Source organism: Natrix helvetica (assembly GCF_964273705.1).
Source record: "Natrix helvetica genome assembly, chromosome: 2".
Classification (NCBI taxonomy): domain Eukaryota; kingdom Metazoa; phylum Chordata; class Lepidosauria; order Squamata; family Natricidae; genus Natrix; species Natrix helvetica.
This window is the reverse complement of record NC_138552.1, coordinates 296,481,252-296,509,054: the sequence shown is the minus strand read 5'-3', so window position 1 is coordinate 296,509,054 and position 27,803 is coordinate 296,481,252. Positions and strand designations below refer to the sequence as shown.

Sequence of the window (27,803 nt, the reverse complement as noted above, 5' to 3'; positions counted from 1 at the left end):
TGGATGACCATGTGGCAGCCGTGGCAAGGGGGGCGTTCCACCAGGTTCGCCTGGTGCGCCAATTGCGCCCCCTACTGGACCGAGATGCCCTACGCACAGTCACTCATGCGCTGGTGACGTCTCGCCTAGATTACTGTAATGCTCTCTACATGGGGCTTCCCTTGGGACGCGCCCGGAGACTGCAGCTAGTCCAGAACGCGGCCGCGCGGGTTATCATGGGGAGGTCTAGATACTCCCACGTAACACCGCTCCTGCGCGAGCTGCACTGGCTACCTGTGGTCTTTCGGGTGCGTTTCAAGGTCCTGATTACTATCTTTAAAGCGCTCCATGGCACAGGACCTAGTTACTTGCGGGATCGCATCCTCCCACATACATCCCTGCGGCCAATCCGCTCTCACAGAGAGGGCCTTCTCCAGGTGCCGTCCACTAGGCAATGCCAGCGGGCGGCGCCGAGGAGTAGAGCCTTCTCTGTGATGGGCCCAACCCTCTGGAATGACCTCCCCCCCGACATTAGAACCACCTCGGACTTCCGCTCCTTCCGTCAAAAATTGAAGACTCACCTGTTCCGACTAGCTGGCCTGGCATGATTATAAATGTTACATCTATGAACTCCTGGTAGTATATTCTCATCTGGTTATTTTAAGGGTAATGTTTTAGTTTTAATTGTTTTTAGGGCTTTTAGCCTCATATTTATTTATTCTTCTGTACAGGACTCTTAATTTTAACCTCCTCCACATACATACATACATATATTTATAGCCCTATTTATATTTGTATTTTATCTGTGATTTATTGTGGACTGTACACCGCCCCGAGTCCCTTTTTGGGAGAGGGGGCGGTTTAGAAATGTGAATAAATAATAATAATAAATAATAAGTAAGTTGAGGACTACCTGTATAACAGAATAACAGAGTTGGAAGGGACCTTGAAGGTCTTCTAGTCCAACCCCCCTGCTCAAATAGGGAAGACCCAAGATCGTTCCAGACAAATGGCTCTCCAGCCTCTTCTTAAAAACCTCCAGAGATGCAGAAGGGAGGGAGGGAGGAGGGAAGGAAAGAAAGAAGGAAGGAAGGAAAGGAGGGAGGAATGAAAGGGAGGGAGGGAGAGAGGAGGGAAGGAAAGAAGGAAAGAAGGAAGGAAGGAAAGAAGGAGGGAGGGAGGGAGAGAGGAAGGGAGGAAGGAAAGAAGGAAGGAAGGAAGAAAGGAGGGAGGAATGAAAGGGAGGGAGGGAGGGAGGGAGAAGGAGGGAAGGAAAGAAGGAAGAAAGAATAACATAGTTGGAAGGGACCCTGAAGGTCTTCTAGTCCAACCCCCCTGCTCAAACAGGAGACCCTCTACCATTTCACACAAATGGCTCTCCAGTCTCCGCTTGAAAACCTCCAGTGTTGGGGCACCCATAACTTCTGGTGGCAAGTCGTTCCACTGATTAATTGTTAGACGGTAACTTCCCCAACTCCAGGGGTTGAATTCCAGGCCCCATCATCCCCAGCCACCACACTTAGAAGGCAGCAGAGCTGGGACAACTCCTTCCGCTTTGAAGCTTTTCCCCCCTCAGGCCTTAAACCCAAGCGAGCAAAAAGATCGGAGTCCTCTTGGAAGGGCTGCCTAAGGAATTTAAAAGCATTTTGCGGTAAACCTTAATCCAGGGAGATAATGCGGGATTAGCTTTGGGATGGGAGGTTGCCCAAAGCTTCCTCATCCGACTGAAAAACCGTGCCACAGAGTCGAATAAAATAGAAGGGACCTTAGAGGTCTTCTAGTCCAACCCCGTCAGAATACAGAGTAACAGAGTTGGAAGGGACTTTTGAGGTCTTCTAGTCTACCCCTCCCCTGCTCAGGCAGGAAACTCTATAGCATCTTAGACAAGGGTTGTCCAATTGGTTCTTTAAAACCTCCAGTGATGGAGCATTTACAATTTCTGGGGCAGTTTGTTCCACTGGTTAGTTGTCCTCACTGTTAAAAATTTTCTCCTTAATTTCAGGTTGCTTCTCTCCTTGATTACTTTCCATCCATTGAATCAGAATAGATCAGGAAGGGACCTTGGAGGTCTTCTAGTCCAACCCCCTGCCTAGGCAGGAAACCCTGTACCATTTCAGACAAATGGCTATCCAGCATCTTCTTAAAGACTTCCAGTGTTGGGGCATTCACAACTTCTGGAGGCAACTTCTGTTCTACCGATTAATTGTTCTCACTGTCAGGAAGTTTCTCCTCAGTTCTAAGTTGCTTCTCTCCATTGCTTCTTGTTCTACCCTCAGGTACTTTGGAGAATAGTTTGACTCCCTCTTCTTTGTGGCAACCCCTGAGATATTGGAACAATGCTATCATGTCTCCCCTAGTCCTTCTTTCTATTAAACTAGACCAGTGATGGAGAACCTTTTTGGCCCTGAGTGCCCATACCAGAATGCCTGGGCCCTCCAGAGCACTGTACCGGAACGGTACCTGGTCCTCCCATCAGGTACTGGGGCCTACCGGTTGTATCCCACCACTGGCGCACACCGAACTCAAAGAGCAGCTAGTCTTGACATGCACCAGAGCCCCAGAAGCCCAAAGACCAGCTGGCCGGATCACAGGCACATGCTGGAAATCACAAGGGCAACTGGCGACAGCACGCCTGCCCACTGAGAGGGCTCTGCGTGCCACCTGTGGCACAGGTGGCATAGGTTTGCCCTCACGGAGCTGAAGGTAGAGGTAAAGCTTCCCCTCGTACATCTGTGTAAGTCGTTCCCGACTCTAGGGGGCGGTGGTCATCTCCGTTTCAAAGCCGAAGAGCCAGCGCTGTCCGAAGACGTCTCCGTGGTCATGTGGCCGGCATGACTCAATGCCAAAGGCGCACGGAACGCTGTTCCCTTCCCACCAAAGGTGGCTCCTGTTTTTCTACTTGCATTTTTTACCTGCTTTCGAACTGCTAGGTTGGCAGAAGCTGGGACAAGGAACAGGAGCTCACTCTATTTGTTCGTTAGTTCATTCATTCCTTCCTTCCCTCCTTTCTCCCTCCCTCCTTTCCCCTCTTTCCTTCCTTCCTTCCTTGTCCCTCTACCTATTGCCCTTCCTTCCCTCCTTCCTCCCTCCATCTCCTTTCCTTCCTTCTTTACTCCCTTCCTCCCCTTTCCCTTGTTCCTTCTTTCCTCCCCCCTTTCTCTTTTCCTCCCTTCCTCCCTTTCTTCCTCTCTTTTTTCCACATAGGGCTAGAAAGGATCATAGAGGTCATCTACTCCAACCCCTTGCTGTTCCACTGCTTAATCGTTCTATCTGGAAATTCCTCCTCATTTCCAACCTGGATCTTCTCTGGATGGGATAAGGATTCCTGCCTTGGGCAGGGGGGGGTTCGACTAGAAGACCTCCAAGGTCCCCTTCCAACCCTGTGGCTCCATCACTGTCACGACAAGCTGTGCCCGGCGCAAAGCCTTCGATTCAGTAAATGCCTCTTGAGTCCCAGATCCCACATTCCAGATGTGGGAATTCAGATTATTTCCATCAACTCCTGCAATGAAATCTTGCGAAATCCATCTTGGGCGTCTCGGCCAGAATCAAAAGTCAGCCAAACAGCACAACGACAATCGCAATAAATAGACACGCCGGGTCAGCCGAGGACGACAATCACCACAAAGTCCCATCCGTGGCCTCAACTTCCCCTTACAAGCCAACCCAGGCAACCGAATTGTTTTTGGAAGAAGCAACAACGTGTTGATGGTGGCACAACATTTTAAAAAAGGAAGAAAAAACAATTGACATCCTCGCCAGATATAACGCTTTTCAATTCCCCTCGGCCCAAGGCCACAAAAAGTTCCACTTTGTTTTTATTTTTATTTTTTTTATAAACTCTTGCCATTCCAAGTTGTTGCTGATTCTAATAGCCCCCCCCACCCCCCTCTCTCTCTTGGCTGGACCTTGCAAAGATAGACTGCTTGGGGACAAGGAGGGTCCCCACCAAAGCCTTGCCAGCTGGCAGCTCTTGCAAAAAAAATATAAGAATTGGCACGGATTCATCGAAAGCCTCTTTTTTTAAAATTTTAAAGACAAAACCCCTGCAAACGTCACGATTTGACCTCCTCTGCCCCGCGGCTGATGCCTTTGAGGTTTTTTTAATATATATATATAAGCCTACTTTTCTGATTCCTTTTTACGCAACAGGCAGATATGTGTGTGTGTGTGTGTAAAATAAGTAAATAAATAAGGATCAGGTTATTTGCAAAGCAAAAAAAACAAACAAACAATAGTCCAGATGTTTATCTCCAGAGGTGCCAGTTTTTAAAGAAATATTCTCTTTGGCTGCTTTGCTCTCAGGATGCCGGAGAGAAAAAAACATTGAAGAGAAGAGGAAGGGGATGGGCAGATGGCAATCTGGGATTCTTTTTTTTAAATTAAAAACTCAAAATCTACCAGGAAAATCAAAAAAATACATATTTTACATACAGTTCTTGACTTAAAAGGGTTCGTTTAGTGTATTGGAAAATACAACGGCATAGGAAAATGTGATTTATGACCTTGTTTCACACTTACAACTGAGTCAACCTGGGTCAGGACTGAACTTGCAGGTTGTGGGCAGAATCAGCCTGAAATAGTGCATTGTAACAACGGTGCCACTACAGCTTCCATCTCCTCATTTCCCTTCCTTCCTTCCTTCTCATTCTTCCTCCACCCCCTTCCTTCCCAAGCAATAGCCCTTAGACTTATATACCACTTCACAGTGCTTCCCAGTCCTCTCTAAGCGGTTTACAGAGTCAGCCTTTTGCCCCCAACAATCTGGGTCCCCGTTTTACCAACTGTGGAAGGACGGAAGGCTGAGTCAACCTGGAGTCAGTCAGGATCGAACTTGCTGGCTGTGGGCAGAGTTTAGCCTGCAATACTGTCTTCTAACAACTGCAACAACATTCCTTCCTTCCTTCCTTCTTTCTTTCTTTCCTTCCTTCCTTTCCTCCCTCCTTCCTTCTTGTCTTCCATCCTTTCTTCTCATTCTTCCTTCCTTTCCTCCCTCAATCCTTCCTTCCTCCCTTCCTACTTATCTTCCATCCTTCCTTCTCATCCTTCCTTCCTTTCCTCCCTCAATCCTTACTTTCCTCCCTCAATCCTTCCTTCCTTCTCTTCCTTCCTTCCTTCCTTCCATCCATAACATCCTTCCTTCCTTCTATCCATCCTTCCATCCATCTAGCCATAACATCCTTCCTTCTATCCATCCATCCATCCATCCATCCATCCTTACTTCCATCCTTCCTTCCTTCCTTCCTTCCTTCCTTCCTTCCTTCCTTCCTTCCTTCCTTCCTTCCTTCCTTCCTTCCCAAGCAATAGCCCTTAGACTTATATACCGCTTCACAGTGCTTTTACAGCCCTCTCTAAGCGGTTTACAGAGTCCGCCTCTTGCCCCCAACAATCTGGGCCCTCATTTGACCCACCCAAATATCAATTCTCTTCGCTCCCGATGGCGATGCTTAACTAAATTAGCCTTTTGATGGTTCTTCCTTTCAACAAATCTGTCTAAACCCCATTAAAGCCATCCGCGCCTCTTCTCCTGCAGAAGTCCTGGCCTTAATGGCAAGCTATACGTCACTGATTAGCCACAAATCATGGCTAAACCTACCCGGAAAATGCCTCTCTAAACGATTCCTGCCCTGGCACACAAGGAAAAGATGCAAATGAAGCAGATTTATTGATTTATGTGCTTTTCCATTCGCGGTAAGCACTCCGAGAGCCAATATTGGCAATTAAAATATGGAAACCACATTTTTTAAATGATGAACAATTAAGAGCCGAAGAGAGGGAGAGGGGGGACGTCCCTTGGCTGCCCTTCGAAAGCGGAAAGGATCTCCAGCCCAGCTGCAGAGGGCAGCCAGAATCCACTCTGCACCCTCCAGATGTGCAGATTTCAACTCTCAACATCCTCTTCACCAAGCCTCCTTCCCCCCGGCCAGCTGGGGGAGGGGGGAAAATTCCAGACATCTGGGGAAGGGCACATACGTTAGCTTAGGAGAAATGAGGATTTTATTTTTTTCTCAAAAGAAGTGGGTTTCTAAAAGGGTGTGTGTGGAGGGGGAGGAACCTTAAAAGTCTCAGGGTGGGGGAAAGTGAAGGGTGCAAATCTGTACACAAATTGTACTCAAGCTTTTCCTGCAGTGGAAATGGTTTCACCTGATGACTCCATAATCCAGGGGTGTCCAAACTTGGGAACTTTAAGACTTGTGGACTTCAACACCCAGAATTCCCCAGCCAGCATGGCTGGCTGGGGAATTCTGGGAGTTGAAGTCCACAAGTCTTAAAGTTCCCAAGTTTGGACACCCCTGCCATAATCCATTGGAGCACTGATCTTGCTACCTAGTTGGGTAATGAAAGGTTCTGAAAGGAAGCAACCAAGCTCAGAGAGCACTAAGGACCTCACAGTCTTCCTCCCCCTCCTCTTCTTCCTCTCTAGAAACCCCACTTCCTCTTAGCATTGATGATGTTCCCTAGGTGGGTCATGAAACGTCTGCAAGAAAACAGCCAAGCTCATATATACAATAATAATACAATAATAATACAATAGCAGAGTTGGAGGGGACCTTGGAGGTCTTCTAGTCCAACCCCCTGCCTATGCAGGAAACCCAGACAAATGGCTCTCCAACATCTTCTTAAAGACTTCCAGTGTTGGGGCATTCACAACTTCTGGGGGCAACTTCTCTTCCACCGATTAATTGTTCTCTCTGTCAGGAAATTTCTCCTCAGTTCTAAGTTGGTAAGGTAATATATACCTAATCGCCCCTTAAGTTCTATTGTTATTAATATATTTAATTATTAATTATATATATATTAATCTAAACATGTGTATTAATAATAGAATTATATGGCTTGAAGAACTGGAAAGAACATGAATAGAAATACCTTAAATGTAAACATGATCGTGATTGATACTAAAACTGTATAAGGAGATATTGAATAACGGGAGAATGGAGGATGGAACGTTGATTTAACTAAGGAAATATGTGGAAAAAATAGGTGGAAAAGACATCTTTTGAATATTATAGCGGTATGAAAGGGGGTGGAGTTAAAACAGGGATAGAAAATAGTGGGGGGAAATAATTATCATATATTAATATGTTTTAAGATATACAAAAGGACAGAAAGCTGGTTCAAAAAGGAAGGGTGATAACCAAAGACATATAAATAGTATGAAACCATGGAAGTGAAATGTAATATTTAGGAATAATAAGACTTATGTTTATGTCTCCTGAAATGTGTGTTACCCAGTTACCACACCCTTCACGCATTGATATGCATAAAGACTATAAAAAATAACAATTTGACTGAATTAAAAAGAAAAAAAATCAGAAAACCTGCCATTCTCAAACAAACCGACAGACAGGCACACGGGAAAATATTTCAGGCAGCTGAAGTGCCCAGAAAATATTTGTCCAAGGCGGTAAAAAAAAGAAATCGCGAGGCACTTGAGGGCATTTTTCAACCACCCCCTGGGTGAGTGGGTGCTGGGATAGATGGATGGATAGATGGACGGAGGGACAATCCTTGAAATAACCTGCCCCAGATCATGTCTGGATTTAGAGCCGTGATGGCAAACCTCTGGCACAGGAGCCACAGGTGGCACACAAGCCGTCGCCCGGGTCAGCTTCACCCCGCATGCCCTCATGCGTCTTGCCGGCCAGCTGGGGTCTCTGGTGCTTGCGGGAGAGGCACGTGAATGCGTGGGGGAGTAGGGGGAGGTCGCACATGCATGCGTGGGGGAAAGCATGGGGGAGCGCACGCATGCGCATGGGGTGGGGCCTGTGTGGGGGAGGGCATTGCACGCATGCTTTTGGCACCCGAGTGAAAAAAGGTTTGCCATCCCTGATTGAGTCGTAAAATTTACTTTAAATTTTCCATTTAAGGCAGTGTTTCTCAACCTTGGAGACTTTAAGTCCTATGGACTTCAACTCCCAGAATCCCCCAGCCAGCATAGCTGGCTGGGGGATTCTGGGAGTTGAAGTCCACAGGACTTAAAGTCCCCAAGGTTGAGAAACACTGATGTTAAGATTTCATAGCCAAATCATTTATCGGGGTTTTGTCCAGCTCCTTTGCAAGAGAACCAGTCCTCGACTTACAACTGTTCAAAGTTACGACGGCGCAGGAAAAAAAGGCGGCTTCTACGACCACTTTCCACGCTTACGACCGCCGCAGCTTCCCCGCGTGGTCACGTCTTCAAAATTCGGAAGCTTGGCCATGGGCTCGCATTTACGACGGTCGCAGCGAGCGATTCCCCTTTGGCGACACTTCTGACAAGCCAAGTCAATGGGGAAGCCGGATTCGCTTAACAACCATGTTGCTAACAGTTCGTTTAGCGACCGTTGGAAGTTACAACCCGAGTAAAAAAAAAAGGGTGGGGACTCAGGACTGTTTCTCACACTTACGACCGTTGAAGCCTCCTGGTGGTCATGTGATCAAAATCCAGGCACTTGGGAACTGGTTTGTATTGATGACGGTTGCAGCTTACAGCGTACAGTCATATGATTTAAGTTTGGATTCATGATTCATACTTATGACGGTTGCAGGGTCCCAGGGTCATTTGACCTTCTGACGAGCAACAGGGAAGCCAGGTTCCCTTAACGACCATTTGACTAACCATTGCAGCAATTCACTTGAGTAATGTGGCAAGGAAAGACGTAAAACGGGGCAAAATTAACACATTTCCCATGGAGCGACATCGCTTTTGGGGCCCTTGGCGGTTGTAAGTCGAGGACCAGCTGCACTAAACCCTCAGCTTGCAAGGCACACCTAGGGAAGCGGATTTTATGCCAAGGAGCACAAGGGGTTAGGATGCCCTGTCAGAAGCGGCAAAACTGCAGCCCTTGTTGTGTGAATGTGTGAATGAATTCTCTCTTGTATGTTCACTTCATTGAAGGAACAGCAGCTGTTTTCCCACCGCGGGCTGAAACATCCCTTTCTCCCTCTTCTTTTCAAATGGCCTTTTCCCCTTTCCCTCTTTCGCCCTGCAGGAGTCCTGATGCAGCCAGGCTGAGGGAAGCCAACAGAACCACAGATTGACGGAGTTGGAAGGGACCTTGGAGGTCATCTAGTCCAACCCCTCGCCAAAGCAGGAGACCTTATATCATTTCTGACCGATGGCAGCCCAGCCTCTTCTTGAAAGCCTCCAGTGATGAAGCTCCCACAACTTCTGTTCCATGGGTTGATTGTTCTCACTGTCAGGAAATTCCTCCTTACTTCCAGGTTGAATCTCTCCTTGGTCAGTTTCCATCCATTCTTCCTTCTCTGGCCTTCAGGGGCCTTGGAGAGTAGCTTGACCCCCTTCCTCCTCTCTGGGGCAGACCCTCAAATATTGGAAGTCTGCTAGCACATCTCCCCTGGTCCTTCTCTTCCCTAGACTAGCCAGGCCCACTTCCTGCAGCCATTCTTCATATTACAGATGAACAGAGTTGGAAGGGACTTTGGAGGTCATCTAGTCCAAGCAGGGGACCCTACACCATTTCTGACAGATGGCAATCCAGTTTCTTCTTGAAAGCCTCCAGGGATGAAGCTCCCACAACTTCTGAAGGCAACTTCTGTTCCATGGGTTGATTGTTTTCACTATCAGAAAGTTCCTCTTTATTTCCAGGTTGAATCTCTCCTTGGTCAGTTTCCATCCATTGTTCCTTCTCTGGCCTTCAGGGGCCTTGGAAAATAGCTTGATCCCCTTCCTCCTCTCTGTGGCAACCACTCAAATATTGGAAGATGCTCTCCTGTCTCCCCTGGCCCTTCTCTTCCCTAGTCTAGCCAGGCCCACTTCCTGCAACCGTTCATTGTATGTTTTGGCCTCCAGTCCCCTCATCATCCTGGTTGCTCTTCTCTGCACTCTTTCCAGTCTCTCCACATCTTTTTTATACTGTGGGGACCAAAACTGGATGCAGTACTCTAGGTGTGGCCTTACTAAGGCTTTACAGAGTGGTCTTGGTTGTCTCCCTCTGTTCATGCAGCTTAGGATTGCATTGGCTTTCTTGGCTGCTGCCACCGGCCACATACTTCAAGTCAAGTCAAGTTGCTTCCTCTTCCCAGACGGCGAGTCAGAAACCCAAATAAGGCAGGGGGCTTGGAAACCCCTTTCAGGGCTGGGCTGCAACACCCCAAGCAGCCGGCTGGAGAAGCCCCCCCTGGGCTGCCTGCAGGGGGGCAGGGGGGAGAACGAGCACCTGCCAGTTCAGGTTGCACAGATGACACAAGCCCCACAACAAAGGTGGCAGCAGCACTTCCTGGGTGTGTGGGGGGGGCGGGGGGGGGAATCCAAGCAATACAAGCATTCTTTACGCAGGTTAGCTTGCTGGGTTGTCAGATTTATATCCAGCCTTCTCTCCAGCAGGTAAAACGGGGTTTTTAAGGGGAAGGAAGGAAAGGGAGGGAGGGAGGTCTTGAGTTTATGGAAGGAAGGAAGGAAGGAAGGAAGGAAGGAAGGAAGGAAGGAAGGAAGGAAGGAAGGAAGGAAGGAAGGAAGGAGTTGAGTTTCAGAAGGAAGGGAGGTCTTGAGTTTACTGCCTGCCTTCTTTTCTTACATCCTTCCTTTACCCTGTTCCTTCCTTCCTCTTTTCCTACCATCCTTCCTTTCTTTTTCCTCCCTCTGCCTTTCCTTTCTTCCTTTCTTCCTTCCTTCCTCTATTTTCCCTCCACCTTTTCCTCCCTGCCTTTTTTTCCTTCTTTGCCTGCCTTCTTTTCTTACATCCTTCCTTTACCCTGTTCCTTCCTTCCTCTTTTCCTACCATCCTTCCTTTCTTTCCTTGCTCCTTCTTTTTTCCTCCCTCTGCCTTCCTTTCTTTCCCTCCTTCTTCTTTCCTCCTTCCATTTCTCCCTCCATCTTCTCTCCCTCTCTTTCTCCTTCTTCCTCTATCTCTCTCTCACCACCACCCTTTCCTTCCTCCTTCTTTTCTCCCTCCCTCCACCCCCCCTCTCTCTTTCTCCTTCTTCCTACCTCCCTCCCTCACCACCACCCTTTCCTTCCTTCCTTCTTTCGTACCTACCTACCTCTTTATTTCCTTCTCCACTCCCTCCCACCCTTCCTCCCTCATTTCTCCCTTCCTTCCTTCCTTCTCTGCTGTCCCTTCTTTTTTCCTTTGTCTCTCCCTCCCTCCTTCCTCCAGGCTCTGAAAGCGATGGAGACAGAGAGACTGGGAGACAGCTGCCAGAGGGTGCAGGAACACCTGTTTTCCCTCTGAAACAAAATTCGCTCCATGCCAGAGACGAGGCACCTGCAACCTGGCAAGGAGACCCAACACCTGCCAGAGCCTCAGCAAGGCGCAGAGGGCGGCTGTGCCAACCCAGCTGCAATGACTTCTGATCTGCAGCTTGGGGCCCCTCCTGCCACCCACCTACCCACCCTTATGACCTCCATTCCCCTGATCTCCTTTTGCCCCCCAGGGGCTTTGCCAGCTTCCTAGCCAGCTGTGGTCTCCGGCCGCAGGGAATTCTGTGCAGTGACACACCTGAGGACACCTGGTTAGGAAAGGCTGCTCAGGCAACCTCAGCCCGGGTGAGACTCTTAAAGTACAGGTAACCCACCTGTCCCACCACCACAACCGAGCCCCCAAATTTATGCTGCTAAGCGAGACGGTTGGTGTGTGAGTTTTGCCCCATTCGTAATCTTTCTTGGTTCCCCTCGCACAGGTGCGCAAGTCGTTCCCGACTCTAGGGGGTGGTGCTCATCTCCGTTTCATAGTTACTCAGTACAGTACAGTCCTCGCTTTACAACCAGAATCAGGACCAGAACTTTTGGTTGCTAAGCAAGGCGGTTGTTAAGTGAGTCATGCCTGATGTTACAATCTTTTTCCAATGGTTGTTAAGCAAATCATTGCACTTATTAAGTGAAACAGACAGACATTAAGTGAATCCGGCTATATAATGTGATAAAGATAGAAGATAAAGGTTCCCCTTGCACATATCTGCTAGTCGTTCCTGACTCTAGGGGGCGGTGCTGGTCTCCGTTTCAAAGCCGAAGAACCAGCACTGTCCGAAGACGTTTCCGTGGTCATGTGACCAGCATGACTAAACGCCGAAGGCGCCCGGAACGCTGTTCCCTTCCCACCAAAGGTGGTTCCTGTTTTTCTACTTGCATTTTTCACGTGCTTTCGAACTGCTAGGTTGGCAGAAGCTCTGGCACAAGGAACGGGAGCTCACTCAGTTACGCAGTGCTAGGATTCGAACTGCCGAACTGCCGACCTTTTCTGATCGACAAGCTCAGCATCTTAGCCACTGAGCCACCGCGTCCCTAACTTTCTTGCCACATTTGTTCAGCGAATCATTGGCGTTGATGGGTTAGCCACATGGTTGTTAAGTGAATCTGGCTTCCCCATTGATTTTGCTCGTCGGAAGGTCGCAAAAACAGGGTTGGTGACCCCAGGACATTGCGACTGTCATAACTATGAGCCAGTTGCCAACCAGTTTTGATCGCACAATCACGCGGAGGCTACAAAGGTCATAACTGTGAATAGCGGTGGTACGTCACATTTTTCATTGTCGTTGGAACTTTGAACGGTCACTAAATGAACTGTTGCAAGTCGAGGACTACCTGTACTGCAGAATGAAATCTTAAAATCACCCCTAACTGACCCACAAGGGGACGAGGTGGCTCAGTGGCTAAGACGCTGAGCTTGTCCATCAGAAAGGTCGGCAGTTGGGCGGTTCGAATCCCTCGTGCCGCGTAACGGAGTGAGCTCCTGAGACTTGTCCCAGCTTCTGCCAATCTAGAAATTCGAAAGCCAGTAAAAAATGCAAGTAGAAAAACAGGAACCACCTTTGGTGGGAAGGGAACAGCGTTCCTTGCGCCTTTGGCCTTGAGTCCTGCCGGCCACATGACCACGGAGACGTCTTTGGACAGCGCTGGCTCTTCGGCTTTGAAGCGGAGATGAGCACCGCCCCCTAGAGTCCGGAACGCCTAGCACAGATGTGAGAGGGGGAAGCTTTACCTTCTATCTTTATCGCACAATATAGCCGGATTCACTTAACGTCCGTCTGCTTCACTTAAAAAGTGCAATGATTTGCTCAACAACCATTGGAAAAAGATCATAACATCGGGCATGACCCACTTAGCAACCGCCTTGCTTAGCAACCAAAAGTTCTGGTCCTGTTTCTGGTTGTAAAGCGAGGACTGTACTGCACTGTGTAACTATGAAAGGGAGATGAGCACCGCCCCCTAGAGACAGGAACGACTACCGTCGCCCATAGGCGCGAGGGGAACCTTTCCCTAACTGACCCACAGAGCCCACACAAAACATAGACCAGGGGTGTCCAAACTTGGGAACTTTAAGACTTGTGGACTGGCTGGGGAATTCTGGGAGTTGAAGTCCACAAGTCTTAAAGTTCCCAAGTTTGGACACCCCTGACATAGACGGAGGGATCTGGAACTGGAGGCTTCATCGCCTCCCGAGGTCCCCCCCTTTTTTCCCCCCAGCATACCGCTTTGCGACGGTTATGAAACCGACTTGGCGGCTGGGTCCCCTCCTCCGTTCGAGGAGACGGTCAAAGATCTGGCAGGTCCCATCACAGCCGCCTGCTGTCCTTTCTGACCCAGGGCCTGGAAAACACGCGGCAGCCCCGTCCCGTCCAGCCGCTTGGTTCGCCTCCGGACAATAACAGATGTTTCAACGCCTGCGGTGGGGCAGATTTGGCTCAGGGGCCTCTGATCTCTTGGCTGGCCCCGCCGACAATAAGAGCCGTGCACAGAATCCCAAAACCGAGAAGGGCGTCAACACACATTTTGCAGAAAAACAAACCCCTGTGTCCTGAGAATTTGTTCTGGCGAGAGCGGCGTGACACGGGGAGAGAAACCTTCCAGGAGCAGGACTCCAATGCAAGTTTTCCGCTGAGATAAAACAGCCAAAAACGGACACGAGAAAAAGGAGAAATTGGGGCAGGTACTTGAAGCTGAATTACCTTGGATGGAACGCAGGGAAGAGCAAGTAAGATGATGAAAGGCCTGGAGGCTAAAACATGTTTAGAAGAGAAGAGAAAAAAAGAGAAGAGGAGAGAGAATAGAATGGAATGGAATGGAATAGAATAGAAATATAGAATAAAAGAAGAGAAGAGAAAATAGAATAGAATGGAATGGAAAAAGAAATATAGAATAAAAGAAGAGAAGAGAATAAAGTATAGAGAATAGAATGGAATGGAATGGAATAGAATAGAATAGAATAGAAACATATAATAAAAGAAGAGAAGAGAAGAAAAGAGAAGAAAAAATAGAATAGAATAGAATGGAATGGAATAGAATAGAAATATAGAATAAAAGAATAGAATAGAATAGAAATATAGAGGAATAGAAGAGAAAATATAATATAATAGAGAATAGAATGGAATGGAATGGAATAGAATAGAAATATAGAATAAAACAATAGAATAGAAATATAGAAGAGAATAGAAGAGAAAAATAGAAGAGAAAAAATCAGGGGTTGCCACAAAGAAGAGGGAGTCAAGCTATTCTCCAAGGCACCTGAGGGTAGAACAAGAAGCAATGGGTGGAAACTAATCAAGGAGAGAAGCAACTTAGAACCGAGGAGAAATTTCCTGATGGTTAGAACAATGAATCAGTGGAACAGAAGTTGCCTCCAGAAGTTGTGAATGCCCCAACATTGAAAGTCTTTAAGAAGATGTTGGATAGCTATTTGTCTGGAACGGTATAGGGTTTCCTGCCTAGGCAGGGGGTTGGACTAGAAGACCTCCAAAGTCCCTTCCAACTCTACTATTGTATTGTATTGTATAAAATGGAATAGAGGAGAAAATAGAAGATAGAATAGAATAGAATAGAATAGAATAGAATAGAATAGAATAGAATAGAATAGAATAGAATAGAATAGAATAGAATAGAATAACAGAGTTGGAAGGGACCTTGGAGGTCTTCTAGTCCAACCCCCTGCCTAGGCAGGAAAACCTCTTCAGACAAATAGTTATCCAACATCTTCTTAAAAAGACCCACCGTGACCTCATGGACCATGTTCCTCCAGGCCTTCCTGTCCTCTCCCATCCCCCAGAGTCCATTGAAGCTCAGGCCTGCTGCTTCCGTGACTCCATCCAGCCCCCTCCTTCTCTGTCATCCCCTCCTTCTTCTTTTGCCCTCCATCGTTCCCAGCATGAGGCTCTTCCCCAGGGAGCCCTGGGGATGTCTAGTTTAAAGCAAAGAAAGACTGGGGGGGGGGGGGGCATGACAGCACTCTTCTGATACACGAGGGGCTGCCCCAAAGAAGAGGGGGCCCACTTATTTTCCAAAGCCCCTGGAATCCTTCTATCATATCGTACCCTAATCCCACATCTGGAATATTCTGCATCCAGTTTTGCTCACATTATTACAAAAAAGATGTTCAGGCTTTGGAAAAAGTGCAGAGAAGAGCAACTAAGACGATTAAAGATCTGGAGACAAAAACATAGGAAGAACGGCTGCAGGATTTGGGTTTGGCCACTCTAGAGAAAAGAGGGACTCGGGGGGGATATGAGAGGAGGATTCCAGGATTTAAGGGGCTGCCACAAAGAAAGGGGGGTTGTTCCACCTGTTCTCCAAAAGTACCAGAAGGCAGGATGAGAAACAATGGATGGAAATTTATCAAGGAGAGAAGCAACCTGGAAGTAAGGAGGAATTTCCTGAACAATTAATCAGTGGAACTCCCTGCCATCAGATGTCTTGGATATTCCATCACTGGAGATTTTTAAGAAGAGACTAGACAGCCACCTGCCTAAAATGGTATAGGGTCTCCTGCTTGAGCAGGGGGTTGGACTAGAAGACCTCCGAAGTCCCTCCCAGCTCTATTCCAGTCAAACTAGAGCTAAAACCTGAAGGAGGTTTGTAGAAAAAGAGTCCCTATTCAACTGAACAAGATCCTATTGAGGGTTAAATGCTGCAGAAACGCCCGCTTGACAAGCTATTCTCTGTTCCTTTTAGAGGACTCATTCTTACTAGCACCACCTTGAAAGAAAAATCAAAAACCCAGCAGCTTTTAGATTACAGAGCACTGCAAAATAGCGACACAGAAACACCGAAGGCACATTTCTCCAGGTGCAAGTTAACCCTACGGAGGGAAAATAAAATTAGCAATAGGTAAGTCTTCTATACCAGGGATGGGCATGTGCGCGAGCCAGAGTGCTGGAAACCCAAAGACCAACTGGCCAGTGTGCATGCGCGCACCAGCCAGCTGGTCTTTGGGTTTCCAGCATGCGCATGCATGTTTCCGGCACACCAGCGTATGCTAATACCGGCTGGCTGGCAAGCAAGCGCATGCTGGAAATCCGAAAATCCAGCTGGCTGGCGCACACATGCACACTGGCTAGCTAGTTTCCATATGTGCTGGAGCACTGAAAAACCAAAGACCAGCTGGCACATGCCTGTTTTGGGGGGCATTTTTTGGGCATTTCCAGGCCATTTTCAGGCTGTTTTTCAGCCATTTTCGGGACATTTTGGGGGCATTTTTCAGGCCATTTCCAGGGAATTTTGGGGGGGTAATTTTCAGGTTGTTTTCTGGCGCTCTGTTGCCCATGAAGATAAGCTGGCCACCGCGCATGTGCTTGCTGGAAACCAGAAGAGAAGCTGGTGACAGCGCATGCCCACAGAAAGGGCTCTATCTGCCACCTCTGGCACACAGGTCATAGGTTTGCCATCCCCGTTCTATACCATCTAAACTTGAATGCTAAATGCAATTTATATTGCTGTGCCGCCCTATCCCGAATGTTAAAGAGATTCCACTTTAGCAGGGACTGCCCTTGCAGAGATTACCAGCCGTCACCGGTTCCTGTTTTGGTCCTGCGACTGATTTTAGTTCATTTGCTTGTGTGTAGACAACACTCTCTGCCACACAGAGGTGGTGTGCAAATGTGGTTAAATAAACATTGAGCAGCTTCCCCCACCCTTATTTGCTAAGCCTTCTGTTCCTGCTGCGTTTATTCGTGCATTTGCATGGCGTTTCTCCTGCCTTGCAACTACTCAAAAGGAAGTAGATGTTTGTTGTGGTATTTTGTGTCTTTTTTTAAACGCTCAGAAAAATGAGAAAGGCAGAGGTCTTCAAACTTGACGACTTCAAGTCTTGTGGACTTCAACTCCCAGAATTCTCCAGCCAGCTCGGCTTATATTAAACCATGCTGGCTGGAGAATTCTGGGAGTTGAAGTCCACAAAGTCTTAAAGTTGCCAGGTTTTGGGGACCCCTGCTCCAAGCCGAGGCCAACACCCGATGACATCCGGGTGGCATTCTTAGCAAGGGTAGAGCATGCCAAGGGTTTACCGTGGGTGCTATTTCCCACTGGAGGGCTAGTTTTTGGTCTAGTGGTTAAGGCACCAGGCTGGAAACTGGGAGACGGTGACTTCTAGTCCCGCCATAGGCATGGAAGCCAGCTGGATGACTCTGGGCCAATCACCAGGCAACTGGGAGTTCTAGTCTCGCCTTAGCTATGAAAGCCATCTGGATGACTCTTGGCCAATCACCCGGCGACTGGGAGTTCTAGTCTCGCTTTTGCTATGAAAGCCATTTGGATGACTCTGGGCCAATCACCAGGTGACTGGGAGTTCTAGTCTCGCTTTTGCTATGAAAGCCATCTGGATGACTCTGGGCCAATCACCAGGTGACTGGGAGTTCTAGTCCTGTCTTATGCATGCTATTTCCCACTGGAGAGCTAGTTTCGCCTAGTGGTTAAGGCACCAGCCTAGAAACTGGGAGATGGTGAATTCTAGTCCCACTGTAGGCACGGAAGCCAGCTGGATGACTTTGAGCCAATCACCAGGTGACAGTGAGTTCTAGTCCCATTTTAGGCATATAAACCAGCTGGGTGACTTTGGGCCAAACACCAGATGACCGGGAGTTCTAACCCCACCTTTGGCACAATCAGCAGAAGACAGTCAATTCTAGTCCCGCCGCTTAGACAGGAAAGCCTGTTGACTGAGTCACTCACCAGGAGAGGGTGAGTTGTAGTCCTCCTGCCTTAGGCATAATATCTGGCTCAATGACTTGAGAACAATCATCTGTCAGTAATTGTTGCTGTGGGGAAAACAGGAAGGCGAAGGTGTGCTAGATACGTTCACCGCCTTCAACTCTTGCAAAAAATGATACAGGCAGAGAGAAATAAAAGAATAACTTCCAGTCTAACCTTCACTCCAAAGGGGGAGGCCCATCACTGCTTGGGACCCCCGCCCCCAGCCCCAGAAACATTCAGCCAGGCACCCCTCCCCACTGAGCTCCTTAGAGAGCCCTTCAGTTGCTCATTCCCAGCCCTCCAACTGGGCTGCATCTTTTTCCAAAGCGGGGAGGAAAGGGAAAAGGGGTATTTCCTATGCAGCTGTCGCTCTGCACGCCCCTCAGAAGCCCCGCTCCTTCTCTCCTCCCAACAGACCGAAGACAAAAACCTCTCTCTTTCTCTCTGCAACCCAAAATCCCTGAGGCTTTTGGGGTTGTTGTTGTTTTTTTCGCTAAAAACAAAATAGGAATATTCTTTATTAGTCAAGTGTGATTGGACCCACCAGGAAATTGTCTCTGGTGCATCAGCTCTCAGTGCACACGCAAACAACAAAAGCGATAGGTCACAGATCATCAATCCTAAGATACAGGCAGTGCTCGATGTACGACCACAACTGAGGCCAGAATTCACGTTGCAAAGTGAGAAATTTGTGAAGGGAATGACAACTCTTCTGGCCACATTTGTTAAGGGAATCACTGCCGTTGATAACTGAGTTGGGTTTCCCCACTGACTTTGTTTCGTCAGAAGAGTCGCAAATGGGGATCATGTGATACACACCCACACCCGGGACGCTACGACCGTCATAAATATGAACCCGCTGCCCAGCATCCAAAGTTTGATCCCCTGACCACAGAGATGCTGCAACAGTTGTCAGGGTGAGTCCCAAGTCACTGCCATTGCCACTTCAGATAGTCGCTAAATGAACAGTTGTAAGTCGAGGACTACCTGTACAATCACAAATCACATTTTGTTAATCAATTTTTTTAAAGCTCCCAAACGGGAATCTTTTCAACAGAAAAGCAAGCAGGGAACCAAGTATGTGAGTAACGGGGTGTGGGTCACCCCTTAAAGGCCCCAGAGGCGCACACACATAAAAAAGACACAAACACACACAGAGACACACAAACACACCCCTGGGGTGTGCAGCTGGAGGGGGAGGAGTGGGCTGGGGCTGAAAGGCATCCCCCGCCAAGGGTCACCCCGAGGCGCCCACTCCCAGCCTCAGCCTCCATTTTGGAAGCGGGGGAAGGGGGAAAAGAGGAATGAATGAATGAATGAATGAATGAATGGAAGCAGCCAGGAAAAAATGAATGGGCTGCAGCTGTCAAGGCAGGCAGAAGGAGGGGGGAGGACGGTGGCGGGAGGAGGACAAAATACGGAAAAACACGCGAGCGGCGCCGGGGCGGGGAGGGAGGGGGGAGAGAGAAAGAGAGGCGAGCGCGAGCGCCGCGCCTGCGCAGAAGCCGCCCTCTCGACCGCGGCGGCAGCAACGGGCGCGATCCCCCCTCCCGCCGAGCCACTCACCGAGGCGCAGGGGCTGGAGGTGGCGCTGGGGGTCGGCGAGCGCTGCACCGTCACCAGAGCCATCGGGGCGCGGCGGGGCCTCCCCGGCCGGCCTGCCAAGAGCCCTCGGGGTTAGTCCATGTCGGGCGGCCGAAGCGAGGAGGACGGATGACCCGTGAGGGGAGCGAGGGAGCGGCGGCGGAGGCGGCGGGAGCAGCAACGGCGGCGGCGATGGCGGCCTCCCCCGCCAACGCTCGCTCGCCGACTGAGGCGCGGCGGGGTTGGGCCGGCCGGGCACAATGAGGCGGCAGCGCGCATGCGTCACCTGTCAAGCCGCCGGGCCGGCTTCCCCTCCCTCTACCTCCCCTCTTGCCACGCCCCCTTCGCCGCGGCCACGCCCCCTGCGCGTGCGGTTAACTGTTGCGCGCCCGCTGCAGAGGATGAACTGCCTTAGCCTCTCTTGCGAGCGCGAGCAGGCGAGCGCGTGCTTGCGTGCGCGTGTGTGGGGGGGGCTGTTAGTCCTCGACTTACAACCACAATGGAGCCCCAAATTTATGCTGTTAAGTGAGACGTGTGTGTGTTTGTGTTTACACGTACTCCTTTCTGTGGTTAAGCGAGTCAAGTTAAGTGAGCTTTGCCCCATTCAAACGACCTTTCTTGGCACGGTTGCTAAGTAAATCCCTGTAATTGTTAAGTTAGCCACCCGTCGTTAAATGAATCTGGCTTCCCCCTTTGACTTGGCTTGTCAGAAGGTCGCCAAAGGGGATCGCGTGACCCCGGGACACTGCGACCGTCATAAATATGAGTCCGTGGCCAAGCATCTAAACTTGGACCATGTGACCATGGGAATGCTGCAACGGCTGTATGTGTGAACAATTGTCGTAAGACCCTTTTTCCAGTGCTGTCGTAACTTTGAATCATCACTAAACGAACTGTTGTAAGTCCGGGATCACCTGTGCATTCCCAACTTTTACCCAAGTGTCGACGGTGACGCCAGCGTGGCCAACGGGGATGAAACCCTAAAGCGATTCAGTGCTGGGAAGAAGCTTAAATGGTCTTAGCTCCCGCAGCTGCATCTCCAGCGGGAAAATCTCCAGGGAGATTCCCACGCTTTCTCTCCCTACACAGTTGAGACAGAGGGTCTCTACTACCGTGTTTCCCCGAAAATAAGACTGGGTCAGGGGTGGGTTCCCGCCAGTTCTAACCTCTTCTATAGAAGAGGTTCCACAAATCTACCATGCCGTTTAGAACCGGTTCCAGCTCCCTCCCCCTGCCTGTCCACACCACGCTTGCCCCGCCCACTGCTTACTGATTGGCTGGCTCACCAATCACTCCGCCCGCCTCTAAAGTCCTATCTAAACCTTACAGTCTTAAAGCTGTCAGGTTTGAACACCCCTGGGGTTTTTTTCTAAAGGGTTAGGGGTGCAAAGGTCTTGTAACTTGACATCTTTTAAGACTTCCGCGCTTCAAATGGCAGAGTTCCTGAGCCAACATTTTGGTTGCTAAGCAAGAGCGTTGTTAAGTGAGTTTCACCACATTTTACAAGTTGGCCATGCCCACCCAGTCACATGACTGCAAAGCCGCTCCCACTCGGTCACATGGCCGGCAAGCCACTCCCACAAAGCAGGCCACACAGGGTCTTATTTTCGGGGAAACACAGCAGGGCTTATTTTCCAGTTGGGTCTTATTTTGGGGGAAACAGAGTAGGTAGGGCTGGACTCAAACATACCATCCCTGCCAAAAGCCCCCAACCTCCCTCTCCTTCTTGGCTTACAACCAGCAAACGTCCCTGCAAGGCTTGTAAAAGATCCCTGGATCTCCAAAGGATCGGCTGACAATGTTCCTTTTCTCGAACCCGGGGAAAATACCCTCCCCGGGCCATGAAGAGAAGTCTTGACTTGCAACGTAGACAGTATTGCTCGGCATTTGTTAGTTAGCCGGGTTTCATTTTTCACCGGGCTCCCACTGAAATTTAAAAGCAGGACGTTCCTTTCTTTTTTCCTCCTCCTCCTTTTTGCTATTTTCTCTGCTATTTTGCAGTGGATTAAGTATCGCTGCCTCTGCAGTTTTTGATCCTGTGGCATGATCCAATTTGATCCAGTTTGGTCCCCATGGGTGTAGACCCGTGATGGCGAACCTATGGGCACGCGTGCTCTCGCCAGCTGCTCTTCAGTTTTTGGGGCTGCCGGCTGGTCTTTGCAGGCGCTGGAGCACCCGAAAACGCCCAAAAAATAGGCTGTTTTTCAGGTCATTTTCTGGGGCATTTTGGGGGCATTTTCAGGCCGTTTTGGGGTCATTTTTTCAAGTGGGTGCCGGAGCACCTGGAAATGGCCCAGAAGTGGCCCAAAATGGGCCTGAAAATGGCCCGAAAAACAGGGATGTGCGTGCCAGCTAGCTGGTCTTCGGGTTTCCATTGGTCTGGCATGTGCACATGCAATTGCATGCATGCGTATTCCGGTTTGGGCACTCAGTGCGGAAAATGTTCGCCATCACTGGTATAGACTTTTAGCCTCTCTGTTAATAATGTTGCCTGGGGGTCTACCACTTCAGAGCCTACATCTCTACCGTGTTTCCCCCAAAATAAGGCAGGGTCTTATTTTCTTTTGACCCCCCAAATAAGCGCTTGGCCTTATTTTCGGGGAGGCCTTATTATTTTTGAGGTGCAGGAAGCGGCGAGTGTGGTCACCTCACAGCTGCTGCTGTGTTCCAATATTTTCGGGGGGGGGGGGCTTATTTTACCATATGTGCTCAAAAGCCCAATTGGCTTATTATCCAGGGAGGTCTTATTTTCGGGGAAACAGGATAGATAGATAGATGATAGATAGATAGATAGATAGATAGATAGATAGATAGATAGATGATAGATAGATAGATAGAGCGAGCGAGCTATCTCCCCCCGTCTCGCCTATTTATCTGTCTGTTTGTCTGTCTGTCTGTCTATCTATCTATCTATCATCTATCTATCTCTATCCCTCCTCTCTCTCCCGTCTGTCTGCCTGTCTGTCTGTCTGCCTGCCTGCCTGCCTGCCTACCTACCTACCTACCTATCTATCTATCATTTGGTGGAGCTGTATTTAAATGAAATTTGTGATTGTATGACATCTGTAGGTGCCATCTGCTAAATGCATGTGAATAAATGTGAATTAGCTGGGGAATCCATGCAATTCTGCCTCCTGTTGGCCAAAGAGGTCACCAATCTCAGCATATTTCAGAGGTGCGAACTTCAACTCCCAGCATGCCTCTGCCACCCCAGGTAGATTTGTTGTAAGTCGAGGACTACCTGTATTAAGCCCTAACATTGTTGCTAAGCCCCATGTTACTAAGCCCTGCTTGAGCAGGGGGCTGGACTAGAAGACCTCTAAGGTCCCTTCCAGCTCTATTCTATTCTACTCTAATTTGGATTTTCAGCGCATTCTTACTACCATCCTCCGTGCAGCGCTGGCACCCCAGTTCCTATGAAGGGAGGGAGTCGCTTTGTTATGGACCTAATCCCTTTTTTTTTGCAAGAGCCCTTCTGTTTTGAGATCTTGACCCCAAGCAAAGTCTTGCCAGTTACAGTATTTACAGTAAATGTCTTGGCTTGATATTTTGGAATTCCAATGATATTTGAGAACGTTCTGTATAAAATGCTTGGAAAAGCCATCGGAGCCTTGCGAGGAACAGCCAAAAACAGCACAAGAAAGACGTTGGAGGATGGACAGAGTTTGAAAACGCACGTAGGGGAAAAGTAAACAAGGCAGGAGGAAAGCATGTAAAGGAATAACAGCCACGGTCCCTCCTAGCATCAGGGCCTCCGAATTAATCATAGTTCTGTTTGGGATTTTAAGTCTACTATAGAGAGAAGCGATGGTACATTGCTACCAAGGAGGCACTAATAGGGCGTAATTCAGTGTTTCTCAAGCTCAGTAACTTAAAGAGGGGTGGACTTTCACTCCCAGAATCCCCCAGCCAGCATGCTTTAAAATGGGAGGATTTCAACTCCCAGAATCCCCCAGGAAGCATGCTTTAAGAGGGATGAGCTTCCACTCCATTCAATCATTTGCCACTTTCCAGAAAAGCAAAACCGATGGGGAAAGCTGGACTCACTTAAAGACTCTGTGATTCACTTAACAATTGCAATGATTTAACAAACATATTAAGAAAAGTCAACTTGGACATGATTTAAGAGTTGCCTTACTTCTGATCCGTAGGAGGGTCATAATTTGAGGACAACCTGCTTTTGGTCTAGGAGTTCTTGGCTGGTGCATGATATTCTCAACAAATTTTTCCAAATCCATATAAGCATAATACAGGTGATCCTTGACTTATGACCCCAATTGCACCCAAAATTTCCATTGCTAAGTGAGACAATTTTTATGTGAGTTTTGCCCCATTTCACAACCTTTCTTGCCATCGTTGCTAAGTTAATCACTGCAGTTGTTAAATTAGTAACACCGTTGTTATGTGAGTCTGGCTGCCCCGTTGAGTTTGCTTGTCAGAAGTTTGCAAAGGGAGATCATGTGACCGTGGGAAACTGCCGCCGTCTTAAATATGAGTCAGTTGCCAAGCAACTGAATTTTGATCATGTGACCATGGGGACCTGAAACGGACGTAAATGTGAAAAAACGATCATAAGTCATTTTTTTCTGTGATGTTGTAACTTTGAACTGTCACTAAATGAAGCCTTGTAAGTTGAGGACTACCTGTATAATATAATCTTATGTTACCTGTCCAGAATCAAATTTGTGAATTGGGCAGCCATATAAATCAATGGGACAGAGTAGCTCAGTGGCCAAGATGCTGAACTTGTCGATCAGAAAGGTCGGCAGTTCGGCGGTTCGAATCCCTAGCATCGCAGAATGGAGTGAGCTCCCGTGACTTGTGCCAACTTTTGCCAATCTAGCAGTTCGAAAGCAGGTAAAAAAATGCAAGTAGAAAAATAGGGACCACCTTTGGTGGGAAGGGAACAGCGTTCTGTGCGCCTTCTACATTGAGTCATGCCGGCCACATGACCATGGAAATGTCTTCGGACAGCGCCGGCTCTTTGGCTTTGAAACGGAGATGAGCACTGCCCCCTAAAGTCGGGAACGACTAGCACAGATGTGCAAGGGGAACCTTTATCTTTTACCTTATAAATCAATGAAACAAGTAAAGAAATAGACAATTATTTACAATACAATACAATACAATAGTAGAGTTGGAAGGGACCTTGGAGGTCTTCTAGTCCAACCCCCTGCCTAGGCAGGAAACCCTATACCGTTTCAGACAAATAGCTATCCAACATCTTCTTAAAGACTTCCAGTGTTGGGGCATTCACAACTTCTGGAGGCAAGCTGTTCCACTGATTAATTGTTCTCACTGTCAGGAAATTCCTCCTCAGTTCTAAATTGCTTCTCTCCTTGATTAGTTTCCACCCATTGCTTCTTGTTCTGCCCTCAGGTGCCTTGGAGAATAGCTTGACTCCCTCTTCTTTGTGGCAACCCCTGAGATATTGGAATAATGCTATCATGTCTCCCCTAGTCCTTCTTTCTCTTAAGCTAAACATACCCAGTTCCTGCAACCGTTCTTCATATGTTTTAGTCTCCAGTCCCCTAATCATCTTTGTTGCTCTTCTCTGCACTCTTTCTAGAGTCTCCGCATCTTTTTTACATCGTGGCGACCAGAACTGAATGCAGTATTCCAAGTGTGGCCTTACCAAGGCATTATAAAGTGGTATTAACACTTCACGTGATCTTGATTCTCTCCCTCTGTTGATGCAGCCTAGAACTGTGTTGGCTTTTTTGGCAGCTGCTGCACACTGCTGGCTCATATTTAAATGGTTGTCCACTAGGACTCCAAGATCCCTTTCACAGTTACTACTACTGAGTATGGTATCACCTATACTGTACCTGTGCATTCCGTTTTTGTTGCCTAAATGTAGAACCTTACTCTTTACATTCCTCTGTCTTTCCGCCTCTACTTTCTCCACTGAGATATCCCCACATATGATTACAAAGAACATTATTTTTATTATTCTCATCTTTGCTATCATTATAGTGTCCTTTATGCCCTTCCTGACATTATCTAAAATTACTGTTTGCTTTCTCTGTAGCGTAAAGGTCTTTTATTTCTTTCTCTCTGTACTCTCCATGTGCGTTGAATGTGTAGTGTAGGTTGACATTTCCTCTATTAAAGTATGATATTAATCTGAATTTTCACATTCTCTTTTCGCGATAAATGTTCCTGCTCTTTATTCTCAACTGGCAAAATACAATCCTCGCAAATGAAACCAACATTTCTGTGGCTACGCAAGGTGGTTTTTAAGTGAGTCACGCCCAATTTTATGTCCCTTTCTACCACGGTTGTTCAGCCAGCCGTTTTTAAGGGAATCAGATAACAGACATCCTTGGAGGTCATCTAGTCCAAATCCCTGCTCAGGCAGGAGATCCTATCATTCCAGACCGTTGTTAAGTGAATCGTCCTACTTCCATTGACTTTGCTTTTTGGAAGCTGCAAAAATTGTAAATACAGGTAATTCTCAACTTACAACCACAATTGAACTCAAACTATCTGTTGCTAAGTGAAACATTTGTTAAGTGAATTTTGCCCCATTTTACAACCTTTTCTTGCCACAGTTCTTAAGTGAATCACTGCAGTTGATCATTTAGTAACATGGTTGTTAAGTGAATCTGGCTTCCCCATTGCCTTTACTTGTCAGAAGGTCGTAAAAGGGGATCACGTGATCCCGGGAACATTGTAATCATCATAAATATGAGTCAGTTGCCAATTTTGATCACCTGACCATGAAGATTCTGGAACGGTTGTGTGAAAAACGGTTATAAGTCTCTCTTTTCAGTGCCGTCGTAACTTTGAACAGTCTCTAAATGAACGGTTGTAAGTCCAGGGCTACTTGCTGTATTCCCATTTGTGTTTCGACCTCCAATTTTTATTCCCATTTTTATTATTTCTTTCATTCTTCCCGTTCTTACAAAAGGTTTTAATTTAATTTAATTTAATTTAATGCTTCTAGACCGCCCCCTCTCCCGAATGGGACTCGGGGCGGTGTACAGTTCATACAAAATATAACAAGATACAATAAAATTAAATATGTACAGTTGACAGTTGACATGGAGGAGGTTAAAATGCCGTTAAAAGAACTGTACAAAGCAGATATAAAATAAATTCAAACCCCTAAAAACAAATACAGTAAATTAAAAAAAACCCTAAAAAAACCAGATATAGTACGTTTGCCAGGAGGGACAGTTGAATTATGCCAGGCCTGCTAATCGGAACAGGTGAGTCTTCAGTTTTTGCCGGAAGGAGCGGAGGTCAGAAGTGGTTCTAATGTCGGGGGGGAGGTCATTCCAGAGGGTTGGGCCCATCACAGAGAAGGCCCTACTCCTCGGTGTCGCCCGCCGGCATTGTCCAGTGGATGGCACCAGGAGAAGTCCCTCCCTGTGTGAGCGTATTGGCCGCAGGGATGTATGTGGGAGGATGCGATCCCGCAAGTAACTAGGTCCCGTGCCATGGAGCGCTTTAAAGATGGTAATCAGCACCTTGAAACGCTCCCGGAAAACCACAGGTAGCCAATGCAGCTCGCGCAGGAGAGGTGTTACGTGGGAGTACCTCGTACTCCCCATCACAGCCCGCGCGGCTGCATTCTGAACTAACTGCAGTCTCCGGGCGCGTCCCAAGGGCAGCCCCATGTAGAGAGCGTTGCAGTAATCCAGGCGGGACGTCACCAGCGCATGAGTGACCGTGCGTAGGGCATCCCGGTCCAGTAGGGGGCGCAATTGGCGCACCAGGCGAACCTGGTGGAACGCCCCCCTTGCCACGGCCGCCACATGGTCATCCATTGACAGCCGGGCATCAAGGAGGACGCCCAAATTGCGCGCCCGTTCCACAGGGGGCAATTGCTCGCCCCCTATGGCCAGCGATGGAATCAGCTGGCTGAACCGAGGTGCCGGTAGCCACAGCCACTCAGTCTTGGAGGGGTTGAGTTTAAGTCTGTTGTCCCCCATCCAGACCCCGACGGCCTCCAAACACCGGGACATCACTTCGACAGCCTCGTTGGGGTGGCTTGGAATTGAAATATACAGCTGAGTATCATCAGCGTAGAGGTGATACTCAACCCCAAAACCACAGGGGACTTAACGACGACAACCGAGGCCAAAATTTGCGAAGCAAGACATTTGTTAAGTGAGTCTTGTCCCACTCTACAACCTTTCCTGCCACAGTTGTTAGATGAATCACTACAGTCGTTAAGTTAGCAAAATGGTTGTTAAGCGAATCCAGCTTTTCCGTAGACTTTGCTGGTCGGAAGGTCGTAAACAGGGATGATGTGACCCCTGAACACTGCAACCGTCATAAATGTGAGTCGGTCGCCAAGCATCTGAACGCAAATCCCGTGACCATGGGG

The 27,803-nt window shown here is 48.2% G+C and overlaps 2 protein-coding genes across 2 annotated transcripts in view; one reads left to right on the top strand and one right to left on the bottom strand.

Moving 5' to 3' along the window:
* Window positions 1-19,725, bottom strand: part of SSH2 (slingshot protein phosphatase 2) — a 141,933-nt gene extending 122,208 nt beyond the window's left edge. The window contains exon 1 of the mRNA XM_081945386.1: window positions 19,448-19,725. Within this exon, the coding sequence (XP_081801512.1) occupies window positions 19,448-19,510 (63 nt within the window). The 5' untranslated portion in view covers window positions 19,511-19,725. The remainder of the gene's footprint in view (window positions 1-19,447) is intronic.
* EFCAB5 (EF-hand calcium binding domain 5) overlaps window positions 19,468-27,803 on the top strand; it is a 53,104-nt gene continuing 44,768 nt past the window's right edge. Inside the window, exon 1 of the mRNA XM_081940450.1 lies at window positions 19,468-19,557. The gene's annotated coding sequence lies outside the window, so the exon portion shown is untranslated. The remainder of the gene's footprint in view (window positions 19,558-27,803) is intronic.